At 54.5% G+C, this 21,857-nt stretch overlaps 1 protein-coding gene across 2 annotated transcripts in view; it reads right to left on the bottom strand.

Annotated features, from left to right (window-relative positions):
- Positions 1 to 41: 41 nt before the first annotated feature.
- Positions 42 to 21,857, bottom strand: part of GRAMD1B (GRAM domain containing 1B) — a 177,160-nt gene continuing 155,344 nt past the window's right edge. For both annotated transcript variants that reach the window (XM_060160638.1, XM_060160639.1), the window contains 11 exons: positions 20,815 to 20,971; positions 19,549 to 19,738; positions 17,769 to 17,912; positions 16,671 to 16,789; positions 16,259 to 16,401; positions 13,969 to 14,072; positions 13,173 to 13,376; positions 12,065 to 12,155; positions 8,285 to 8,392; positions 7,849 to 7,966; positions 42 to 5,319 (listed from right to left, as the gene is read on the bottom strand). In XM_060160638.1, the coding sequence (XP_060016621.1) occupies positions 5,230 to 5,319; positions 7,849 to 7,966; positions 8,285 to 8,392; positions 12,065 to 12,155; positions 13,173 to 13,376; positions 13,969 to 14,072; positions 16,259 to 16,401; positions 16,671 to 16,789; positions 17,769 to 17,912; positions 19,549 to 19,738; positions 20,815 to 20,971 (1,468 nt within the window). In that variant the 3' untranslated portion in view covers positions 42 to 5,229. The remainder of the gene's footprint in view (positions 5,320 to 7,848; positions 7,967 to 8,284; positions 8,393 to 12,064; positions 12,156 to 13,172; positions 13,377 to 13,968; positions 14,073 to 16,258; positions 16,402 to 16,670; positions 16,790 to 17,768; positions 17,913 to 19,548; positions 19,739 to 20,814; positions 20,972 to 21,857) is intronic.

Below are 21,857 nucleotides of genomic sequence, written 5' to 3'. Positions count from 1 at the left end.
GGACTAACGAATCAAGCAATGAACACACACCGTTTATTACATGTAGTTCAAGACTTTTTTGCTTTTAATTCATACTGTACTTCCATGGCTCTAGCTACTTTACATGACGATTTGACCGGAAGCCTCGTTTGTCTCTAGGTACTAGCAGTTAAGCTTTTAGACCTTGCGCACAGCGCCAGGCAAAGTACAGTTATAGCTCCAAATACAGATGGCCAGACAACTCAACTGCAATCAACCTGTGTTCTTTCCCATAATGGCCCAGGGCAGGGGTTGGGGATGCTCCCTCTGCCTCACCCCACCCCCACCCCCATGTCAGGATTCTCCAGGGGCCGCAATGGCCTCGGACCCATCCCTCCCCATCTTGGAGTCTAGGCTGAGTCGGGGGCAAAGCACCATGGGTTTGGGAAGATGATCTGGTCCATGCAGAGAGTGGTCTGGCCCTAGAGTGCAGGACAGAGAAATGTGGGGAGCCGCACACTGTCGCTGGCAAAAATGCTTGCTTTTACTCTGCCATCTCAGTGCGTGGCACCCAAGCCCAGGGCCAACTCCCCAGACACAGCCAGCTGTCTTGCCTGGAGCAGAGGCCACCATTTTTTGCTTCTGCAGTGTCTCATCGTGTTGAAAGAAGCAAGGAGGGCCAAGGGGCAGAGGTGACAATGTTCTTTAATGCCTTCACATGTCGGGTACATCGTCTGGCATCAACTCCCCTTGGCAGGCAAAGTGCTTCTCGCCAGCAGCCAAGCCTCCAGTCCAGGCTTCCAGGCCTGCTGAGGACCTCAAGTCGCAACAGAAAACGATGGCCCAGACCCCTGAGCTTCCCCCGGAACGCCAAAACAGGGAGCTGGCTGGGTCCATCGCAGCCACGGCTGGAGCAGGAGTGAGGTAACAAGGTGGGCAGAGAGGTGGGGAGGCGGGGGGCAGCTCTCTGCGCCGTGGGCAAGTTCCTGCTGCACGTCAGGCAAGCAGGGCCGCTAAAAGGTGGCATTCCAGAAAGTGCTCCTCTCGGACCCAAAAATGCATCTTCTGGAAGAAAACCTAGAGGTGGAGGGGAGTGGGGCCAGCCTGCTGGAAGCTGGGGGATGAGGGTCGGGGGTGTTAAGTGGTGGATGGGATGATTGTCCCACAGCCTAGAGACGAAGGACGGAGGAGGAGAGAGTCAGGAAGAGAGGTCCTCAAGCTTCCTACTGGAGTGGGCAGGTGGAGTCAGGGGGTGCCCTACCACCTGGGGGAAGAGAGGAGAGCGCTATTTCTCCCGGGGGGCCCTAGGGAGGAAGGGCTGGCCTTGGCTGCCCTGAAGAGCTAAAGACACAGCATGGTATGGCGCAGAAAGGATTCTTCTGAGACCACACAGTCCAGAAAGATTCTCTCCCTAATCCTTCCTCCAAGATTTCACCCTAGACGTGCTGCCTGCAAACGTATGGACATGGTCAAGCTTGGGTCACAGACAGGGCAATGGAGAGAATCCACTTCTACCAAAGCATTCCTCTTGCACTTTCTTGGTCCTCCCCCTTCCTTGTAATCCCAAGTTCTCAGTGTCAGCGCTCTAAGGCAACCCAAGGATTTTAGCCAAAGCTTCACACTTAATCCAAACCCCAACAAAGCTGGAGACAAGAGAGGTGGTAGAAGCAGGAAGGACTTCTCTCCACCGTTTGCTCTAGCAAGGAGGAGGGAGGATGGACAGACGGACGGAAGGCTTCCCAGCCCAGGGACGGAAGGTGGGCTTAATCCAAGCCAGTGTCCTTGCCACCATCCTCCTCTTCCCAGCTGAGAGAAAGTCCAAAAGGACGCTTACAAAGTAAGACTAGGCCAACAAAGGAAGAAACACCCTCCTAGGTTAACACCGAGCAATACGGCAAGCTTCATCTTTCTCCCTCTCCCTCCCCCACCCGCCTCTCATCGGACCTCCCTGCCCCTCCTAGCGCATAAAGAAGATTTAACTACCCTGGATTTCCTGGAACCCAGACCCTGCCCTACGACTCATCTAAACTCCAGGGAGGCTCTAGTCCAGAAGGCTTGTCCTCTCCTGGCAGGGCACCTTCCAAGTTTGAGAAAGCCCAGCCTCGCCAGTCTCTGGCCCAGCCTCCAAGATCATGTCAAAGCTAGAATCCACCTTAGGGACAGTCTAGCTCAAGCCCCTCCTGTTACATATGAGGCTCCAGAGGCTCAGAGACCGGGGCTATGTGTGTGGGGGTGTGTGACCTGCCCAACAGCAGAGCCAGGACTCAGGCCCAGGTCCCCTGAACCCCTCAGCTCGCTGCCCTTCCAGAGAGCTCTAAGTTGCTGACCTTGCTGTCCTGGAATGTTATCCCTTTGTCCCAGGGAGTGGGATGGGGGAAAGGAGAGAGTTACAGACATGACTGCCCTCTCCAACACCAGTCCCATCAATTCCCCCCCAGTCAGCAGGAGTAGAGTGCAGACCCGCTGCTGTTCTCACCTGTCTAGAAACGGCAAAATCTTTGAAACTGAGTGCAAGCTCTCGAGTGTCTCACCACATGAGTCCTCGCAGAAAGACTCCTATATGACTGAGTTCTTACGTGAAAAAAGCCAAACAACAACAAAGAAAACAAAACAAAAAAATGCCCTGGCTGGAAGAAATAACATAAGATATGGTGGTTTTAATGCTCGCTTACAAGCCAGGGCTGCCAGCCACGAGTCACAATGTCATTTACGTGCTTCACTCCCAGACTGAGCTGCCAGGGCAGAGGCCCCTTCTCTTTGACAGGTTCCTGAATAAAGGGGAAAAGCTTTTGTTTGGGAGTGAACACAGCTGTTGGTTTTCTCCTGGTTTGAAAATCAAAAAATTACTAGACTAGAAAGCTCCCACAAACGATCCTTGATCCTTAGAAATGAGGCCAAGAGATGCTCCCCACGTGCACACACTGCCTCCCGGGTTCAAAACCCCAGAAATCAAGAGGGTTCCTTGGACATCCCTCCCTGTCACCTACTCCTTCCTGAGAGGGGCCCGAGAGGTGAAGCAAAAGCCGAACAATGCCGCGTAGCCAGGCCCACTATACCAGCTTACTCCCAGCAAAGAGTCCCTTTAAAGTCACCCCAAAGGTCCCAATATGGTACCTTTAATAATTGAATAATTTAAATAAATAAATATGTATGGAATACATTAGAGAATTTATCACTTGTCCTTTCCTTTCAAAAGTTTCGGGGAATAATTTTGACTTCTGGCTACTCCAACCAGAAAATTCCTAGCAGCCTGCACTGTTTCTCCTTCTTTGGCTCACGGCCCATGAACCCTGACCCTCACCAGGGTCTCCCATTCAAAGTCCCAGACAGGGACAGGGACAGATATGATCTTGAGCCGCTGGCCCATGGGCGTATGCACACTTCACACGGATTACATGCAACTCCATTTGCTCATGTCTCCTTTTCTAAAGAAGGGATATCAACATTCTAGATGACCATGATGGAATCATCCATCGCATCCTACTCCCCCTGGGGGGGGGGTGGCCTGGGTGTGTCTCTTTCTGTCTTCTCATCCTGCCCTTAGGGCAATAATGAGGCCCTCTTCTCAGACAGACTGAAGAGTCAAAAACTTTCTTTAATCGCTAAAGTGGGATGCTCAGGCCAGTCCAAGAGAATACAACATGCTCTTCTTTTGGGCTAGATCAGTGATCAAATCTACCTTTCTTTCCTCTGCCCCTTCCACCAAGGGGTCCACTAGAACAAGCGATCTGGAAGAGCTCTCCTTGCCAAGTTGGTATAATCCTTTCCTGGTCAAGAATCTCTACAAGCTCTGCCTGGGGCTGCCAGGATTCCTTGGGTCATCACAGGGAGAGACAGTAGTTAGTGTGTGAAGGATGGTAAGCCTGCCCAGATGGGCCATCAGTTCTGAGCCAGCCCCAAAGGCCCTACATGACCCACTTTCCTAACCCATGGTCTTCTTTCTACCCCTTAGTGGTCTCATACCTCTCTGGGGCCAGAGACTAGAGAAGGCGCTGGCTACTCCCTCTGCCAGAACTTCCACTCCCAACTCTCAGAAACAGGGTTTGGAATGGCCCTCTGTGGGGTAGACTCCATCTGGCTTTTTCCTGCCCAAACCTACGCACCTTTGGCAAATCCATTCCCTCCAAGGCTTAGGTCTTCTTTCATGTGCAAAGTGTCTCAGACGGTTGTGTCCCTTGACTAAGCTGGTTCCTCGCTGAGAGGAAATGAGGCTGGCCGCCAGAGTGCTTGGATATAGGTGCTCGCGACCCATAGTAGTTCTGCGGTTAGACCCTACAATTCTTACACGGCTAGTGCATTCACTCTCTCAAACCCTGGAGGCCCTAGAACACACCCTGATTCATCCTAGAAATCAAATGACAGCTCTAAGGGAAGGGGTTAGAGCCACAGACCTGACTTGCTTACAATCGCTAAAGAGGTTTAACAAGATCAAAAACGCTCCCACCCTGACGAATAAACAATGTGCTCTTAGGGCAGAGGAAAAATAGGGCTTTAGGCACTAAAAAGTGACACTTCACCCAGATCCAGCCTGGGAAAAGACCAGAGAGAAGGGGGGGAGTAAGAAATCCCCAGCCCTTACTGGGTCCACACCCCACGCAGGGTAGAGGAAGGTACAGGGGCTGATGGAGGAGAATGCCCTTCAGAACACAGGCCCTCAGGACCTGTGGCTACGAAGCCCAAACCCTCCAGCGCAGCCTCCCCAGCTGTCCCGCCGTCCTCTGCACCTGACTCGCGGTGCACGGCCCACATACAGGGGGCGGCCTCGTATGGTAGAGTTTAGCTTGCGCCCTGCTTCTGATGCTTCCTTGTTCCCGAGAGAACACTTGGGGAAGTGTTGGGTGGGGAAGAAAAGATTCTCGTTTATTTTGGAAACAAATCAAAAGGGGATTAGGGAGTGAAGCACCTTAAGCGATGCCCCCTTGAGACTTCTTTTCACGACCCCAGGGTCTTCACAGGCATAACTCTGGCTCCACGTCTCCATTCTCAGAGCCAAGAATGGCCAGCGAGGGAAAGGGTGGGGACGAGAGGACGGAGAGGAAGAGGCTCAGGGGAGGTGGGTGCTGAGAGGGGGTCCCTGCCCTCCTGGCCCCTCCGCCGGCCAGCACAGGGGGCGGGCCCGCTCCTTCTCCCTGGTACATAGGCATCATCTCTTTTTAAAATCTGTATATAATATATATATTTATATTCTCTCTCTATTTATACATATATATTTATATGGTCTATGTACATGTATTGCACAGGTCTCCTGCAGCTGCCCCCGCTCCTGCCTTGTCAGTGATAGCGGTTCCTCTTCTCTTCACTTTCTGATGTGTAGTCACGGGCCCTGATGCCGTTCTGAAGATTGATGAGGGAGTCCTTCATCTGTAAGACAGGGAAGCCCGCCCCAGCCCGGGTTTGTGCCCTCAGTGGGCTCCTCCATTCAGAGCACCCACCACACCCACGTCTGGCAGGTCCCCCCGCCAGGCCGGGCAGCTAAAGGCAGCAGGCTCCCGAAACGAGGGTCGCTCTCAAGGGACACAGTCTCAGGCTGGAGGGGGACGGCCGATCGAGCCCTGGGAACCCCTGGGGTAAGCGGTGCTGTGTCTCAATGACTTGTGGTCCTTGGTTCACGAAATTAAGAATTCTCTCGAACGTTCCGTTGCCATCAGGACCCGCGTCCGACGCCACTGATCGGTCTACTCACTCGGCTTGGTTTCCCTATGATCCTGAATACACTGTCCTCCTCTCCTGGTACCTTTGCCACACTGTTCCCCCAGCTCAGACTCCTCTCTTGCCCATTCAACCTCACCCAGCTACTATAAAGGCCCAGAACAACTCCAAACTTTCTCTGGCTCACAGCCATCTCTCTCTCTCCTGGCCTTTCATGGACCCCTCACTAGGGCTCTGCGCTGCAGTCATCTTCAATGGCTTTGTTTCAGCTGTGTTGGGACTGCACTGTCTTATCCTTACCTTGTACACCCCAGGTGCCAAGCAGAAAACTGAGTAGGCTCCTAGCTGTACCCATGTCATTGAATTAACTGAATCTTAACTGAATTTCTTAACCTTCTTTAAGAAATAGATACATCCCACATCACGGGATGAAGTTTACATGGGACAATTCCAGCGGTAGAATCCTACCCTGGTTCTAGGTAAGCTGCCTTGTTAACACAGGACGGTTAACATTTCACAGGTAAACAGTTACGGATTTTGAGAACCTCTGATCTCTCGGCCTAATCTGTCACTTTCGTCTCTTTAGTTCTTCGATATCAGGAGGGATGAAGGGCCCATTAATGTTCTTTTCAAGGGGACAGAACGATGGGAATTCCCTGGCGGTCCAGTGGTTAGGACTACGGCGCTTTCAGTGGCAGGACCTGGGTTCAATCCCTGGTTGGGGAACTAAGATCCCACAAGCCATGCAGCGTGGCACGCCCCCGCACCCCCAACCCCCAAAAAAGGGGGAAAAGAAAAACGAAAAACAAAATCAAGGGAACGGAACGAGACACCGATCTTAATGCTTGTAGAGTCGAGTCTACGAGGCTACAGGTCTGCCTGCCCCAAGCTCCTTCTGAAGGAGACCCACCCTGAATAGAATTCCACAGCTGGAAGGGGACCGGGTCATCCAGTCCAACTACCCCCCCGCCTTTAATTCATAAGTCCCTCACCCCACATCATCACATCGCCCTCTGAGCACTTTCAGTCCTTCAAAGCAGCCCGTTCCATTGCTGGACTGCTCTACCCATAAGGAGCGTGCTTTTCGTTGATGACTCAAAAATCCGACTCCCTATAACTTCTGGCCCTAGTTCGGTCCCCTGGAGGTTCACAGCAGCCTAACCCTTCTTCTAGATGCCAGACCCCAACGTCTGAAGACTGGCCTGTGCTGCTCACCCACGCGTCTTCCCTGCTCCTGAGCACAACTTTACTTCTCTCAAGCCTTCCTGATAGGCCAGAGCTTCCAAACTCCTTGCTGTGTTGTTTGCCCTCGTTTGGTTAAAAAAAAATGCCCTCCTTAAACGTGGCTCCAGTGTTATGCATGACACTCTAAACCCATTAACCTGGGTCATGATAGCTGCACTAAAACCCTCTCTCCTTAATTTAGAGCTAAGAAACCAAACCATGAAGGGGAAGTAAAGCTGAATATTAACAAGCGCCTCCCGTGGGCCATCAGACCAAATGCAACAGCAATTTCACGAAGCAATGGTTATAATTCCAATTTTATAAATGAAGGAACCGAAGGTCCCTAATACTAAACCCCTTGCTTGAGGTCACAAAACTAGTCAGTGGCAAGATTAGGATTCCACCTCAGTCTGACAAAATGAAGCTAACTATTGATTTTGCCCCAGAACGACTTTCTTAAAAAGACGCATCTAGTTTTTCAGAAAGAAAACCGTACCAGGAAGAAGACGTTACGAAAAGGAGACACAGTACCAGCCATCGTCCCAGACTCTCAGCACAGCCCCTGAGGAGGGGCCGCGGCCTGGGCGTTGGGTGTCGTGTGCATGTGTTGAGGGCAGGCGGTGGGGGAGGGGAGCACACGTCAAAAGGAGTTGTTAGAAAGACACGCCCTCTGGGAAGAGCAGTCTCTGCGAAAAGGGGGTTATCTCTTTCAAGGCCTGTCAGATGGCTATGGGTTACCAAGAAGAAAAATTAGCTCTCCTCCCATCTAACCTACAGTTTTCCTACTGCAAATCCAGTGTGTTATTTCACTGACATAATTTTGGGGAATACACGGGTGTCTCCCACAGCTCACTCAGGGGTGGCTTTAAAATTAGAACAATGGATGGCCTGGGGGAAGAACAAATGGGAGGAGGGCATCTGGTGGACGATGATGGAGATGGCGCTCTCCTCAGAGCACAGGGCAGGAGTCCCATCTCCGTGAGACCAGGGCAAGGAGGGACGGAGGGGGCATCTCACCTGGTCAAGAAGCATCACTGAGGACTTGATGATCTCCCTCCATTTTTGGAGCTCGGTATCGTGGTACTTTTGCTGGGACTCTAAGAGCTGGGCCCACTCTGTCTGAGACTGGGGTAACCTGTGGGGTAGAAGAAGGGGTACCCCAGCAGCTGGAGTTATGGCCCGTCGACTGTCCTATGCGCCCAGACCCCTAAAGGACAGAGAGCCACATCAGAGCTCTCTGTCCTTTGCTCAGTGCCCTGGTTCCCCTGTGCCCCAAATCAGAAGCAGACTGAAACTACAGGGACAGTTTTCAGAGCCTGCCTAGGCACTCATCCCAGAGGGTTATCCCCCGGCCAAGGGCAGCAGGGCCGTCCCAAGGAGACTGGGAAGCAGGAGCCGGGACACAGTACTGGCTGGGGTGAAGGTGGGAGCAAGGGGGAGGGGCCAGGATTACCTGTCCTGGAGCCTCAGACCCTGCCAGGCAGTGAGGGTCTGGGTGGTATATTCCAACATCCAGAGTTTGTAGAAGAGCATCATGTTGAGGACGACCAGCAGCACCAGACTAAGAAGACGACAAGGGGGGAAGCGAGAGCCATGAGCCGGCGTCTGGGGGAGCCCTTCCCTCTCAGAGCCGGGCACTCCCCCGCCCAGGGGCCGCTGTCCTTGACCACTGGGTCACCCGACGCGTCACAGGGAGTGGTTAAGTGAGCCAGAGGGATGCAGCGGAGGCGGGGGGCGTGGGGGGGGGGAAGAGAGAGAGAGAGAGAAGCAGTGTCATCTGGAGGGGCCAGGAAAGGGCCGTGGAGAGGCGTGTGGGGTGAACGCAACAGAAGGGAGAGACATACAAGTCACCCGGAACCTGGGTGCTGGGGGAAGCGAGGTAAGATGGAGAGGAAAAGAGATGATGGGGTAAAAGAAGCAATCACAGAGTCAGCACCTGAAACAGATCCCAGTGCGAGCAAGGAAGAAAAACAGGGAGGAGGCAGAGGTTAGAAACAGGCTCGTGTGGGGAAGGGGAAGCCCGCTCAACCCGAGGCAGAGAGAAAGTGAGCGTCCACGACAAAGAAAGGGCAGGAGCAGAGACACAGCAGGATGGGGACATCTAGCAGGAAGGAAGGGGGGTGCGGGGAGCAACTGTACACAGACTCTTAGCAATTCAAGGGTGATCAGTCGAGACAAGGTTCCTCCTACAAACCCAAACCGGGGGAGGAATTCCAGTGGGATTCCCAGCTCTGCCCCGATACGCCTCCCAGATGTTAGAACAACTGCCCGAGAGCTGCCGTCTCCTCCGTGCGCCTGCCACAGCCCTGCACGGGGCACGAGGACCAGTCGAGGCTTCTCAGGGATGGGCTGGAAGTGCTCAGAGTCAGGGAGGTGGCAGGAAAACTAGGGGCTGGGGGACCCAGTGGGGAATGATGAAGAGTCACTGAGGCCTGTGGGAATTCTCTTCTCTTGGCCTCAGTGTCCTAAAGATCATTTTATAACAGAGGTTCATGGGATGGAGAGATGAAAGCTCTGGGAAAGAGAGGACGCAGACACGCAGAACTGGGCACAAAGCCTGGCTCACTGCTGAAACATCTCAACTTTCAATCAAGTTTCCTAGCTTCACTGAAAGCCAGTTCCTTCAACAGGACAATAACACCTACCCTGCTGAGGTTGTTATGTGCATGGAAGTAATGTATGTGAAGCCCTCCACAAGGAGCAGTTATTTTCATTAAAGGAGGAAGTACAGACACACAGGAAAAAGAATGACAAAAATGGGAAGATAAAACAAATAGATGGAAAAAAGACCAACAAAGAAAGAAAACCTATACTAAGCCTCTGACCTTTCAAAGTGTGTGCTGCATGTGGTGTGTGGTGTGTGTGGTGTGTGTTACTGTGTTTCTCACCTGGGCTTCCAGCACTACGGAAGGCGGCATTCCTTAAAGCAGCAGCTGCAAATCCCTGGGGCTACTCAGCTGTGTTCTCGGGGCTCTCCTGAGTTTTCCACGAGAACTTCTTAATGTTGTATTGAATTTCAATGATACCACCTTTAATTGCATCAGGACGCCTGGACCACCTGAATGCCACTTCCTCAGAGTGTGCTGCACACAATCTTAGTACTTGCGTTTGGGTTTGTGTTTACAGTCCTGTCTGTGCTCAGTGGAGGTCAAGGGACACCCTTGCCTGCTTCCCGAGTGAAGGCTTGGGGGTGGTCTAAACAGAGAAGAGGTGGGAGGCTAGGGTCACCACAGGGCAGGCTTATGGCAGCCGGGGCCTCTAAGACGCAGGGCAACCTGCACTGTACCAGAAGGCTGGGAGCAGACCCAATGCCTGGACCTTCTAGGGTTGAATGACGAGGCCCAATTTTCCTAAACTAACAAAGCACCAACGTTTGTTAATATGCTATAAAATTTACTCAGGCCACTGGCCTTCTCTACTAAATAATGACAAAACACAGAGACAGCTTAAACAGAACTAACCCAAGGTTAGAGTTCTCTGTTGACCAAAACCAACATCAGAGATTTAGTTTTAACAATGGATGAATCACATTAAAACGATGCTGCTAAACGTGAATTCTGCTGGCTTTACGGTTGTCCTTGTGTTTAATTGTGTAAAAATAGGTTGGCTTCTTATGCCATAGTCAGAAGACTTTTGCATCTACTTTTATGTTACATATTCAGGTAAGGTTAGCAAAAGAGCCCCCTCGTGACCCGCAAAGGCCCCTCTCCCTGCGTGGTCCCCAGGTCTGTCCTCAGCCCATTTCCTTTCTCACGCTCCATACTCTCCTCCGATGATCACTCTCATTCCCACCATGGCTCTAACGCTACCGACAATTAGATCTGTAACTGCAGCCTGAACTTCCCTCCTAAGCTCCAGGTCCACATCAAGAAATATCTATCTGTCACATCCGCCTGAACAATCTATGGCAGCTCAGAGACATCGGGAACTGACGGCATCTTCTGTGACAACTTTCCTCTAAGTTCCAGGTTTCTGTCCATGACACAACCATCTACAGGCACGCAGATCAGGAAGGCCTCTTCCTTGGCTACGTAACCAGGTGTGAGGAGCCTTCACCTTCTGGGCCCTCTCAGCCCCAGGAGGCCCTCATCTCAGTGTGACAGCCCCTCCCGCCGAGATCACTGCCGTTTACTCCTGTTGGCCCCCACTGCCTCCAGTCCGTTCTTGTCTAGCCCATGCCCCATACTGCCATCTGAGTGATATATATTTTTTTTTAAGTGTAAATCCAACCATGTCAGTCCGGGGCTTCCTTCCCAGATTCCTGTGGGCAGAGCTGTGCCCCTGCTTCTGCAATCCTGAACAAGACTTTAGTGAAGGCATGAAGGGCTGGGGGTGGGGTGGGAGTCACAGAAGCAGGACAGAGCTACGCACAGTCTAACGCCTGGTGCACACCTGGTAGAGCCAGCGTCTGGGCAGCTCCCGAGCACCCCCCAAGCTGTACCGCCACGTCTCACAGCACAGCCCAGGCAGGAAGGGCTGGGCAGTCAGGCAGTGGGCCTGGCCAAGCGCAGGAGCTGTCTGTACTTAGCTGTCCAAGCTGCTCCTACTCAAGGTTTACCAAAGTCCTGAGCAGGCTCTGGGCTCACACTTCAGAAAGCTGTCTTCCCATCTTACACCCTCATGTTTCTCAACGAACTTGCTCCCTGGCCCAGCATCTTTCTGTGCAAGTTACTGAGCCCACAGCTTTATAGCATTATGGCAGTGATTATACACGGCTTATATTAAAATAAGCATACACTTTTCCTGGACTCTAGTCATCGATTGTGTCCGGCCACCCTGCCAAAGGGTGGGCCCCGTAAGTGCACAGTCCCGACGCCTGGCACAGAGCGGACACCCAGAACGTCTGTCACAAACAAATGAATGCGCTCCTAAAATGCTCTGTGGCATCTCTATGTTAGCATTTATTCAACAGTGTAGCAACTGTCAATCTCCTGTCTGTTTGACCCACTTGAAATTGAGCTCCTGAAGGGCATGGAGGCTGCATGCAGCATTTTCTTCTGAATCCTGAAGGCCTAGCATACAGTAAGTGCTGAGTAAAACAGAGAAAAAGCAGCAAAGAGGCAAGGAAGGACAGATAGAGCAACCGATCTGGAGAGGGACTAGAGGAGAAGGCAAAAACCAGGGCAGCAGCAAGGGTGTTCGGATGCCTGAGGAAGACAGACGGGGAGGAGGTGGCAGGCGAGAAAGGAAGGCGGCCGGGGCAGGGCGGGGGAGGAGAGCCGGAGTCCCTTACACACAGCTGATAACCAGCAGTAGCTTGGACACACTCTGCAGGTGGAAACCATTGGGGCTGTCCTCGGGGATGTGCCGTGTCTGCGTGGAACCTGTGCGGAGAAGGAAAGAGGTCATCACCACGTGGTCCGCCAGCCCACCAACGACCGACATGATGCTGGTCATGCACAGAACTGCCCGTGACGCTGTCGTGGCAACGATGCGAGATGTGGACCCGGCCCTCAGGGAAGGGAAGCTCCTGGAGGGCAAGGGGGACAGGAAAGTGACCGAACAAATGAGAAAGTCACCTGACCTATGTAGCTAGGACATGCAGGTGCAGGACAAAGCGACCTGCAGCCGTGGAAGGGAAACAGCACTGGGCTGGGACCAGAGACAGCTTTCAGCTCTGGCTTCATCCATAACTGGCCACAGGACGTTGAGTGAGTCACGTAATCCACTGAGGGTCAGTTTGTTCGAATGCAAAGTTAGCCAGGAGTCCTGTATGTAAAACTCACGAACAACGTGGGAGCGCCCTGGCTGAAGCCGGGGGGGACAAGGAAGGCTGGCACCCTCCTCCTGCCCCTGCCCTGCCCCACCCAAATCTGATGAACATCCGGGGGAGTGCAGAGCACAGCCTGAAAATCCCTTGCTGCGTGTTTCCGCGACCGAGCAGAGACAGGAGGTTGTGAATGGCTGGATGGGACGAGGGAGCCCCACTGCCTGGCAGGGGGCCAAGGAGGGGGCTGCCTCGCACTCCCTGACCTTTGTGTCATGCGGTAACCCTGGGGGCTGACCTTCGGCTTCTCCCTGGAGCATGTCCCAAGAGCTCGGAAGCTGCAGGCCTGAGCCGAGGCATGCAGGGAGCCATGGAGCTCAGGGAACATGGAGGCAGAAACCCAAAGGCAACCTCTGTTCAGCAGAGCACACAGGGGGGTTCAGCAAGGGCTGAGGGGCTTAAGGGCAAAGGGAAATGGCAGAGCATCCGGAGCCTCAGATGTAACGAGTCGTGAGCCAATTGTACACAGTCCACGCCAGGCTGCAAAAGGAGCACGCCTGTGTGCCCGGCGTAGGCACGCAGGTCCCGCCCACAGCCCTGAGGCCACGCCTCCCCGGCCCCCACCCGCGCACACCTGCCACGTGCTTGATCCTGTGGCCCACATCTTCATCGGTGGGTGTGGTCACGGGGCTCATCACCTCTTCCAGGTGGGGCACCCGCAGGTGGGCATGGGGACGCTTCCTCCTCCGCACCGACGGGGCCTTACTGGCCTTCTCCTTGGGAGACTGTCTGTGCAGCTCAGCCAGGTAGGCGCTCTCCGTTTTGGTCAGCTCGCTCTCTGTCAGGGTCAAAAGGCCACATCAGAGGACATCCGCCCCTACCTCCAACCCAGCACACTGGCCTCCAAAAGCAGCTGTCTACTCCTAGCCGAACCTTCTCTAAGGGGACCATTTCCCCCTGTTGTACTCTGGGATGTTGCCCTCAGGGATGCCCGTGAGCCCCAGGAAATACTCCTGGGACCCAGCCCAGCCCCAAACCCTCTCTGGGTCGTTCAACAGTGTGTAGAGACAAAGGCTCCCAACGTGCACCCTCACGTATGCAATCTGGGGCACGTCACGTTTCCCAATGGACGCCTTCTCGGGCTACTTCCTTCTCATAACAGCATCACCGCCAGTGAGCCCGGATCTCAGGCTCATTTTGGGGGGGGGTCATGGATCCCTTCATGACGACGATCTCATGAAGGTCACAGTCAGGGCCTCTTCAACGTGCATACGTTCACATACGTGCTGAACTTTGCATCCGTTTCTGGGGCAGACTCAGGGACCCCGTGAGGCCCGCTCACTGCCCCCGTCTCTCCCCGTGCCCCATGCCTCTCAGGCCCTGAACGGTGACGGCGGAACGGTTCACCCAGCACCAGGGGCGGTGCTCACCCAAGTGGCGGAAGTAGTCCTCCAGCCCACTCCAGAAGTTCTTCTCGATGAACGTTTTCACCAGTCCCCAGGGCTGTTTTCGATAGCGCAGCTCTGTGGAGACCCTGAGAAACAAGCCACAGACAAGATCAGCCGTTTGCTACGCGGACCTTCCTCTGCTGGGAAAAGGAAGCTTCAGGTTTAAGGCCGCAGCAGCTTCACATGGGTGCTGCCCTTTACAAGTTAAAAAAGCCCCTTCACATCCACATCACCTGACCTCCCTGGCTACCCCTTGAGGTAGGTGAAGCTAGTGGATTTACCCTCCTTTCATAGAAGAGAAAACTGAGTCTTAGAATTTGTAAGCGGACCAAAGATTAACAAGAAGGGCTCTGACTCCAAGCCCACAGCTCGCTCATGATGCCACTCGGCCTCATCCCAGGAGGGCTCTGGATGGCGGGCAGCCTGCCGGCCCCAGGGCCCTTCTCTCCTTCTCCAGAGACTTTTAGCCCCGGGCAGGCTCTCGGGCTTCGCGGCTTCCACCTTTAAGGGCTTCATCAGCTCCTGGCCTGGCCCCTGCCTCTCCACCCTCCCCGGGACCTCGCCAGCTCCTGCTCTGTCCCCAGCACTCTGTCCCCGTCGTGGGCACCTCCGCTGTCGCGTCCCTGCAGCATCACCTTCTGCTGCTGCACAGTCACGCTGCTCTGCCTCTCCTGAAGGTGCACTTTCATCGGTTACTAGATGCTCCCAGTTTACGCCCCCACGTTCAAGGCTCCCTGCTCTGCCCTCAGGAGGAAGAAGGGACCTCACCCCCAACCCTGGTCTGACGTGTGTGTGTCCACGGCCACGTCACCCCCACCCAGCAACTATTCCCTGGATTGAAGGTGGGCACCTCTCTGTAAAGGTCTGTCTGGGGTCAACCAACTACCTCTGCGTGAGCTGGACAGAAGGGACATCCAATGGGAAGACCCTCCAAGGAAGCTGGAAACGAGGAACACAGATGCTGCAGGGGAGGGACAGCGGGGCAGGGGGGAGAAGAGAGAGAAGGGAGGGAGTGGGGGGGGGAGGGAGGAGAAAAGGAAGGAAGGGAGAGAGGGAAGGAGGGAGTAGAAGAGGGGCGGGGAGGGACAAGGAGTTGCTCAGAGAGAAGCACCGAAACCAAAAAAAATGTTTCACACAGGAGAAAGCGGGGCTTCCCTGGTGGCACAGTGGTTGAGAGTCCGCCTGCCGATGCAGGGGACACGGGTTCGTGCCCCGGTCCGGGAAGATCCCACATGCCGCGGAGCGGCTGGGCCCGTGAGCCATGGCCGCTGAGCCTGCGCATCCGGAGCCTGTGCTCCGCAACGGGAGAGGCCACAACAGTGAGAGGCCCGCGTACCGCAAAAAAAAAAAGAGAAAGCTTCGTCCCTTTTCAAGGTGTGGGTACTCAGATCTTCCCGATTCCCCAGAGACCTCTCACAGCCTTTCACCAAACTCCTATTTTATTTGAACGTGAGTGAATTTCTGCTCCGTATAGCCAGAAGAACTGGGTCTAAGGTACAGGTACATGATCGGTTATTTTCAAATGGGTGTGTGTCTTGGCTTTTCAGTCAGACTACAAGCTTCGCAGAGTGTTAGGGTCTAAATTTCTTCCTTCCTTGAATGCACGTCACAGTGCCCAGGACAGGACTCGACCCGCAAACGGCATCTAACTAATCATTCAATCAACCTTTTCTGACTCTGCTGTGTGCAGACCCCGTGCTGGGTGCTGGGAACACAGTGGTGTGTGGACTGGGACTCCTGCCGGCCAGGATGGCCGGAGCTGCCACCCAGGAAGACACATGTGCAGGAACTCGCAACAAGCCCAGCACCCAGCAGGGTGGGAAGGGCAGAGACTTGCTTTTCTAAGACCTGGATTTCAGCACTTTTGCCTCTTGGAAAAGTTACTGAGCTTGTATGACCCTCAGCTTTCTTATCTGAAAAGTGAGGATAAACCCACCTCCTTGGGTTATTCTAAAGAACCAGCTCTTGGAGGTGAAGTACCTACACAGTATCTTATAAACTGCAGACAACCACTAAAAAGCAGTGGTTGTAAAAGTTTTACTGAAGAGACACACAGAGGGGTAAAGGGAACACGTGGTGGAGAGAAGCATGAACCGTCAGGATGGGGGGCGGTCTCGGAGGCTCCGGAGAGGAGACAGAATAAAGGCTGAGGCAGCAGCCGGTACACCCAGCCTCCCCCTCGTCCCCAGGAGCACATCCACGCTTTCTGCTGCAAGCTCCCCCAGGTGCACAAGGAACTTGCTCCGCACCCGCTCGGCCGTAGAGACAGCACCTGAGTCGACTCTTGTTCCGGGCCACGCGGGTGAGAGTGTAGCGGTTGATGGTGTAGAAGTAGTCGTGATACGGCACGTCGTGTGTGAGGACCTCGGCGTCGACCACGTAGCACTCGCTCTCCTGGCTCGCCTTGTACATGGTCTGTGGGAAGGAAAGGGTCGTGGGACGAGGCTGACGAGCAGCAAGACGGGAAAAGCACCTCCTTCCTAACCTCCCCAGCCCACCCCCAACTTCTGAACGGGGACCCAGAACCACGGGAAACGGCAGCATCTAAGCATGTCAAATGCCGCCGTTTCAGGGCTAAACAACACCGTCACCCAGACGCTCCTTGCTGACGTCTCTCCTGAATCCTCCACGACAGAACAGAGGCTTCTCCAGCCCGCCCTTACTGGCCTCTGCCCGGGGCTCACCTGTGTCTCCCTGACAGTGGCAGTTTTGGGAGCCAGAGGGTTGGTAAGGGTGATGGTGTAAAGAATCACTCGGCTCTGGTTTCCATTGTCTTCCTTCTTCCACGGATGGAAGATGATATCTGAGGGGAGAGAGGAGCCGTGGGATGACGGAGGGAGAGAGGCGTGCCATCCCCACATCTGAACGTCCCCTCCAGTGCCCTCCTCTTGACCGTACTGACTGCCGACTGGCCCCCAAAAGGAAGCCAACGGGAGCCTGAGGGCCGGGGGAGGAGGGTGAGAGGAGGGGGCGTCAAAGCAGAAAGAAGCTCATTGTAGCATGGCCGAAATCCTACACAGGGCTCCACAATGTTGATTGTTCCGGGGCTCGGGCAGGAGGTCCTGGGGCCACCTACGGGGGAGCTGGCAACACTGGAGTTACTGTGATGAGGGCCTGGGATCCTTGGGACCAAGCCCTCTGCTCCGAGGCATGACCTCCTCGTGCCCTCGGCTCTCCCCTCCTCCTGGCAGAGGGCTTCGCCGATGCCCAAGGGCTCTTCCACAGACCCGGACCCCGAGCAGCCCTGCCGGTCCCTGCGGTGCGGCAGGGGCAAGGAGCACACAGGTGCCAAGCATCGGCGCTGAGAGCTTGAGGTATGAATCCCAGCTGGGCCCCTTCCTAGTAGCTGCATGACCTTGGGCGTCTAATAATGGTCTGAGTTTCAGCGCCCTCACTGGTACCGTGGGGATCACAGCCCTGGCACACAGGGCAGGCTGGAGGACCGAATGAGACAGTGTAACGTGCCTGGCGGACAGCAGGTGCCGACAGGACGTGGTGGCTGCTACTCTCTACTAGACGGTGAGCCCTGGCGGATCCTGTTCACCGCCGAGCCTTTGGGGCCCGGCACCAAGGGTCTGGGCACCACGGGCGAGCGTACAGCCGTGGTGGCGCGGGGAGGAGTACCCCGCAGGGCCCCGAGGAGCTCCGGCACCGCGTGAGGCCACAAAGGGGGCGCCCCGGGCCATCAGGCGGCCTGGAAAAGGAGGGCGCTTGGGAGGAGAGGAAAGGAGAGGGGACAGAGCGGGAAGGGGTGGGAGGCACCAGCCCCAGGAGGGACGGACCTGAGAAGCGTCGCTGTTCCATGAAGTCCCGCTGGAAGGGCGAGTCGGTGAACAGGAGGTCGTACAGCTTGTCCACGCTGAAGTTGAAGACTTCATTCACGTACTGCCGGCCACTCAGGTCCTCGTAGAAGGCCTGGACCTCCCCTGCAGAGGGGATGAGGAGGGAGACAGGGAAGGTGAGGGACACCTCAGGGACACCCCCAGAGCACCCTCTGTGGCTAATGTGGGAACGGCCACCAAGGCTCAAAGGAGGCCGTGGGGTGGGGCAGCGGGGCCCTGGCCTCCGCCGTCCGTGGCTTTGCGTCAGCCGGCCTCCTTCCTCAGCGGGCGTGCACGTTATGACTCTATAGCTTTACAGAGAGTTTGGGAATGTGCTATTTGCCTTTACACTCTCAAGCCTTCCTAATTAAAGTGATCTTAGACCAAAGTCTAAATAGATGACTACTTCCTGGGCTTGCCGGAACCCAGAGGATCAGTTATCAAGAGTCTGTAAATTAAACCACAATTGACAGCAAATGTCATCACAACCCATGGCACTGGTGTCTCCAGGGACGCTGACAACTCTGTTTTTACAAAAGCTTCTGAGGCTGGTCTGGTCTGCAGGGCTGTGATCTCTGCACAAGGTCTGCTCTCCTTCCATAAGGCAGCCTATACCCCCTTCAAAAAATTTCATTTTCTACAGGAGAGAGTTTCTGAGTACCGGTGAGTTGCTCAAACCCCGGCATTCCTCTTGAGCCCTCGGCACCCCACAGGCCCTAATTACTGCCCCTGCAGGGGCTGTTATCTGATCTCAAGAAGAACGCTGCCATTTCTGGCATCCCTGTGACGCTGAGAAGGCCAGAGGGGAATTCACGAGCATCCTGGAGCGTCCGTGCGCATGACTGCAGGATCAGGACTGTGGCGCACAGCTCGGGCGCACTTCTCAGTTTACACGACGGCACCCCGGTTCTTAGGCGGTGCCCACCTGCGCAGTCCTTTGCACCGACCCTGCACCCCAAATGGCAGTGGGCAAGCCCACCACAGGTGAGAATACCCCTACAGGTGACTCGCAGGAGACCGTCCACGGGTGGGTAAGTGAGCACTGTCTGCACAGCCTTGCAAGTCAGAACCCACCACCAACTCAAAGGAGGTAAGCCATCAACCATACTCCTGAACACTGAGGATCTGGCCTGGAATGTCAGAGGCAGCGAGTTCCCGAGGGAGGGCTAGACGCCAGCCCTACGCAGGAGGGAAGTGAGAAGCTACCCACTTAGAAGTATGAGAGAGAAGGGCGGTCTCCTCAGTCTGTCTGACCAGGCAACAGTCTAGGTCCGAAATCCCCATGCTAGAGCCACCGAAGCAAGTGTCTGTTAAAACGTGTTTCCAGGGCCAGCGGACTAGCACTTTGCTTGTGGCGTATATGCGTAAACACTGTGAGGGGCAGAGCTGCAGGGCACGCCGGTGCCAACAGGGGGCACATGGAGTGACGGACTAAATGGCAGACAACCTAAGACAACACCGTAAAGCAATCATACTCCAAGAAAGATGTTTAAAAAAAAACTGAAAAAAAAAAAAAAAACAAAGACAAATATAAAATGACAAGGATACTACGGTGAGTGCCTGAAAAAAGGGATGTTCGCTAATAACAAGTGCCCCTTTTTGAAAAGAGCTGTTTTACCCACCCACCCTTCCGCCAGGAACCCAGACTGACTCCAGCCTCCATATGGGAACATCCGTTAAGCCTTCAAAATGTGTGGAGAAGACAGGAAGTGCCATTCTGCCCCCGCTGCCAGACGCCCACCTTCGTCGTGGGTGTCGGAAGAGTCACTGAGCTCGGTGGGGATGTCCTCGTTGTCGTTGAAGTCTAGCGAAGGGGAGTTCACGGGCGCGATGATCTCAATCTTCTCCCCGATGATGCTGTCGATGGCGAGCTCCTTCTCCAGGGACCCGTCGCCCTCCAGCACCTCCTCCTCCAGGGGCAGGCCGTCAAACTGGGGTGGGGACAGAGCGGTCAGCCTGGTCTACTCTCCAAGAGGGAGTCAGAGAGCTGGCCACGGGAGCCCGCACGTTCAGAACGCAGCTGCTCGGGGGCTGGGCTGTGGGGGTCAGGGGTCTCCCCAGCTCTGCCGGGGAGGACAGGACACAGCACAGGGCCCTACCCTTCTCCTGACACCAAGCCCCACGCATGGACAGAGGCAGCTCCGTAGTCCAGCTCCTCTCCTGGGGCCAGGCCTCCACCGTCCTGTAACGACGTGGGCCTGCCTCCAACTAGTGCCCTGTTTTCTGAGAGGTTCAAAAGGCTTCCTAAGCAGTTTTTGATTCATTCTCCCATTAGCCCTGGGAGGGAATGGGTACAACTCTTTACATTTTAAAGTCAACCTCTGAGACAGAAAATGGAGGTAGGCATCAAATGGACGACGCTGTCATTCTAAGGCCAAGTGGTCTGACCCCTAAGCCACTGGAATACAAGGCTCCCTTTTCTGGGAACCCTTTCTTCTACCTGCCAGCTCACACCCAGACACTTCCCTCACCAAGCTTCTATCCCCTCTACAACCAAGTCCCAGAGGACAGAGTCCTTCTTATACATTTCTGTCTCTTCTGCAAAGCCTAGCACAGCAGGAAAATACACCGGAGTGTCGACGCCAGGAGCTCCGTCACGATTTACGGAATGAATGAACAGAGAGCAGTTCTGCAGTCCTCTCTGCATGTACAACTTTGACTTTAGATCGAGGCAGTGAAAAAACAAAGACCTGGAATAGCTCTCCACCAGTGGGCGGACCACAGCAGCCCACCAAGAGCAAAGCTCACACAGTGGACTTGAAATGGTTCTCATCTGCTCCGAAGCCACACAAAACCTGGAACCCGAAGCACCAAGAACCCAGCTCTGGATTCTACACTCATCTGAATGCAGAGAGTCCCTCTGCCCAGGATGCCGCCCTGCGTAAACCGACCACAGTGTAACGAACCTCCCCTCCACCTGCTCCCCAGGTTGGGGTCCCGTGGAGTTAACAAGGCTGGGAAACACTGCCACTGGATTGGGAGGAAGCAAAGGGCTCCCCGCCCGTACCGAGACGGGCGCTTCGCTGCTCCCCGTGGATGTCAGCGTGCTGTTGGTGATGGACTTCTTGGGCAGCTGTGGACTGGCATCCGGCTTGGTCTCTATGCTGCTTTTGGATGAGCTGTCATTCACTTCATTCTCCTCTACAGGGATCTCCTCACAGTAGCTGAAAAGAGACAGTGTGAACCCACGTTAGCCTCAGTGGCCAAGACGGCAGGCTCACAAGAAACTCACACCCACCGATCCATCCAAAACTATGGGCTTTCCTGCTTCTTTGCTCTGTGCGTGACCTTCCGCAAACCTCTCGCTGCCCCTGAACTGCTCTCCTAAAACCTCCTTCCCACCTGACACCCCCTCCCCATGGTAAAATTCTGTCCCCAAACTCACCTTTTCTAGGCACCCTCCTTAGATTTATCCCCACCTAAATAAGAAAACTGTCTTAAACTTTCTTTTTCCATTGGCTTCCCATCCCACCCCAACCTGACCATGTGAATCAAACATCCGGGCTCCGAGCATACATCTGATTTCCCACAGTGACCAGGACAGGACTCTGGACATGAGTGCCCTTCGAGGGGACCTGCCCAGATTCTGGATCATAACTAGCAAACTTCTCTGCATTGCACACCTGAGGAAAAACCCTCCTTGAGATAAAGGCAGGTGCCCTTCTGCGGACAACTTCAGGGATGCCATCGGAGCCTCCCCCAAGGGAGAAATCGTCATCACCGTCGTCATCAGCATCTAATTTATACTTTACATGTGACCTCATCTGGACGCATAACAACTCTGAGCAAATCATTCCATGCGTTTCAGAGATTATCAAGTAGATATTCACAGAGGCTAAGTGATAACTACTATTAAGTGTCAGAAGTGGTACCTGAGCCCTGGGCTATGCACCACACGTTTGACGTTCTTTCCTTGCTGTCCATTCCTCTTGCCTCTCACATGACCACCAAGCCTCTACCTTCCAACCTCAAGCATACTGTATCACTCTGCAGTCCCATCTGTCTTAGCCTGCCAACAGCAGCCCCTTCTCCTCACAGCGTCCTTCCCTT

Source organism: Lagenorhynchus albirostris, chromosome 9, assembly GCF_949774975.1.
Source record: "Lagenorhynchus albirostris chromosome 9, mLagAlb1.1, whole genome shotgun sequence".
NCBI lineage: Eukaryota > Metazoa > Chordata > Mammalia > Artiodactyla > Delphinidae > Lagenorhynchus > Lagenorhynchus albirostris.
This window is presented reverse-complemented; position numbering and strand designations above follow the sequence as displayed.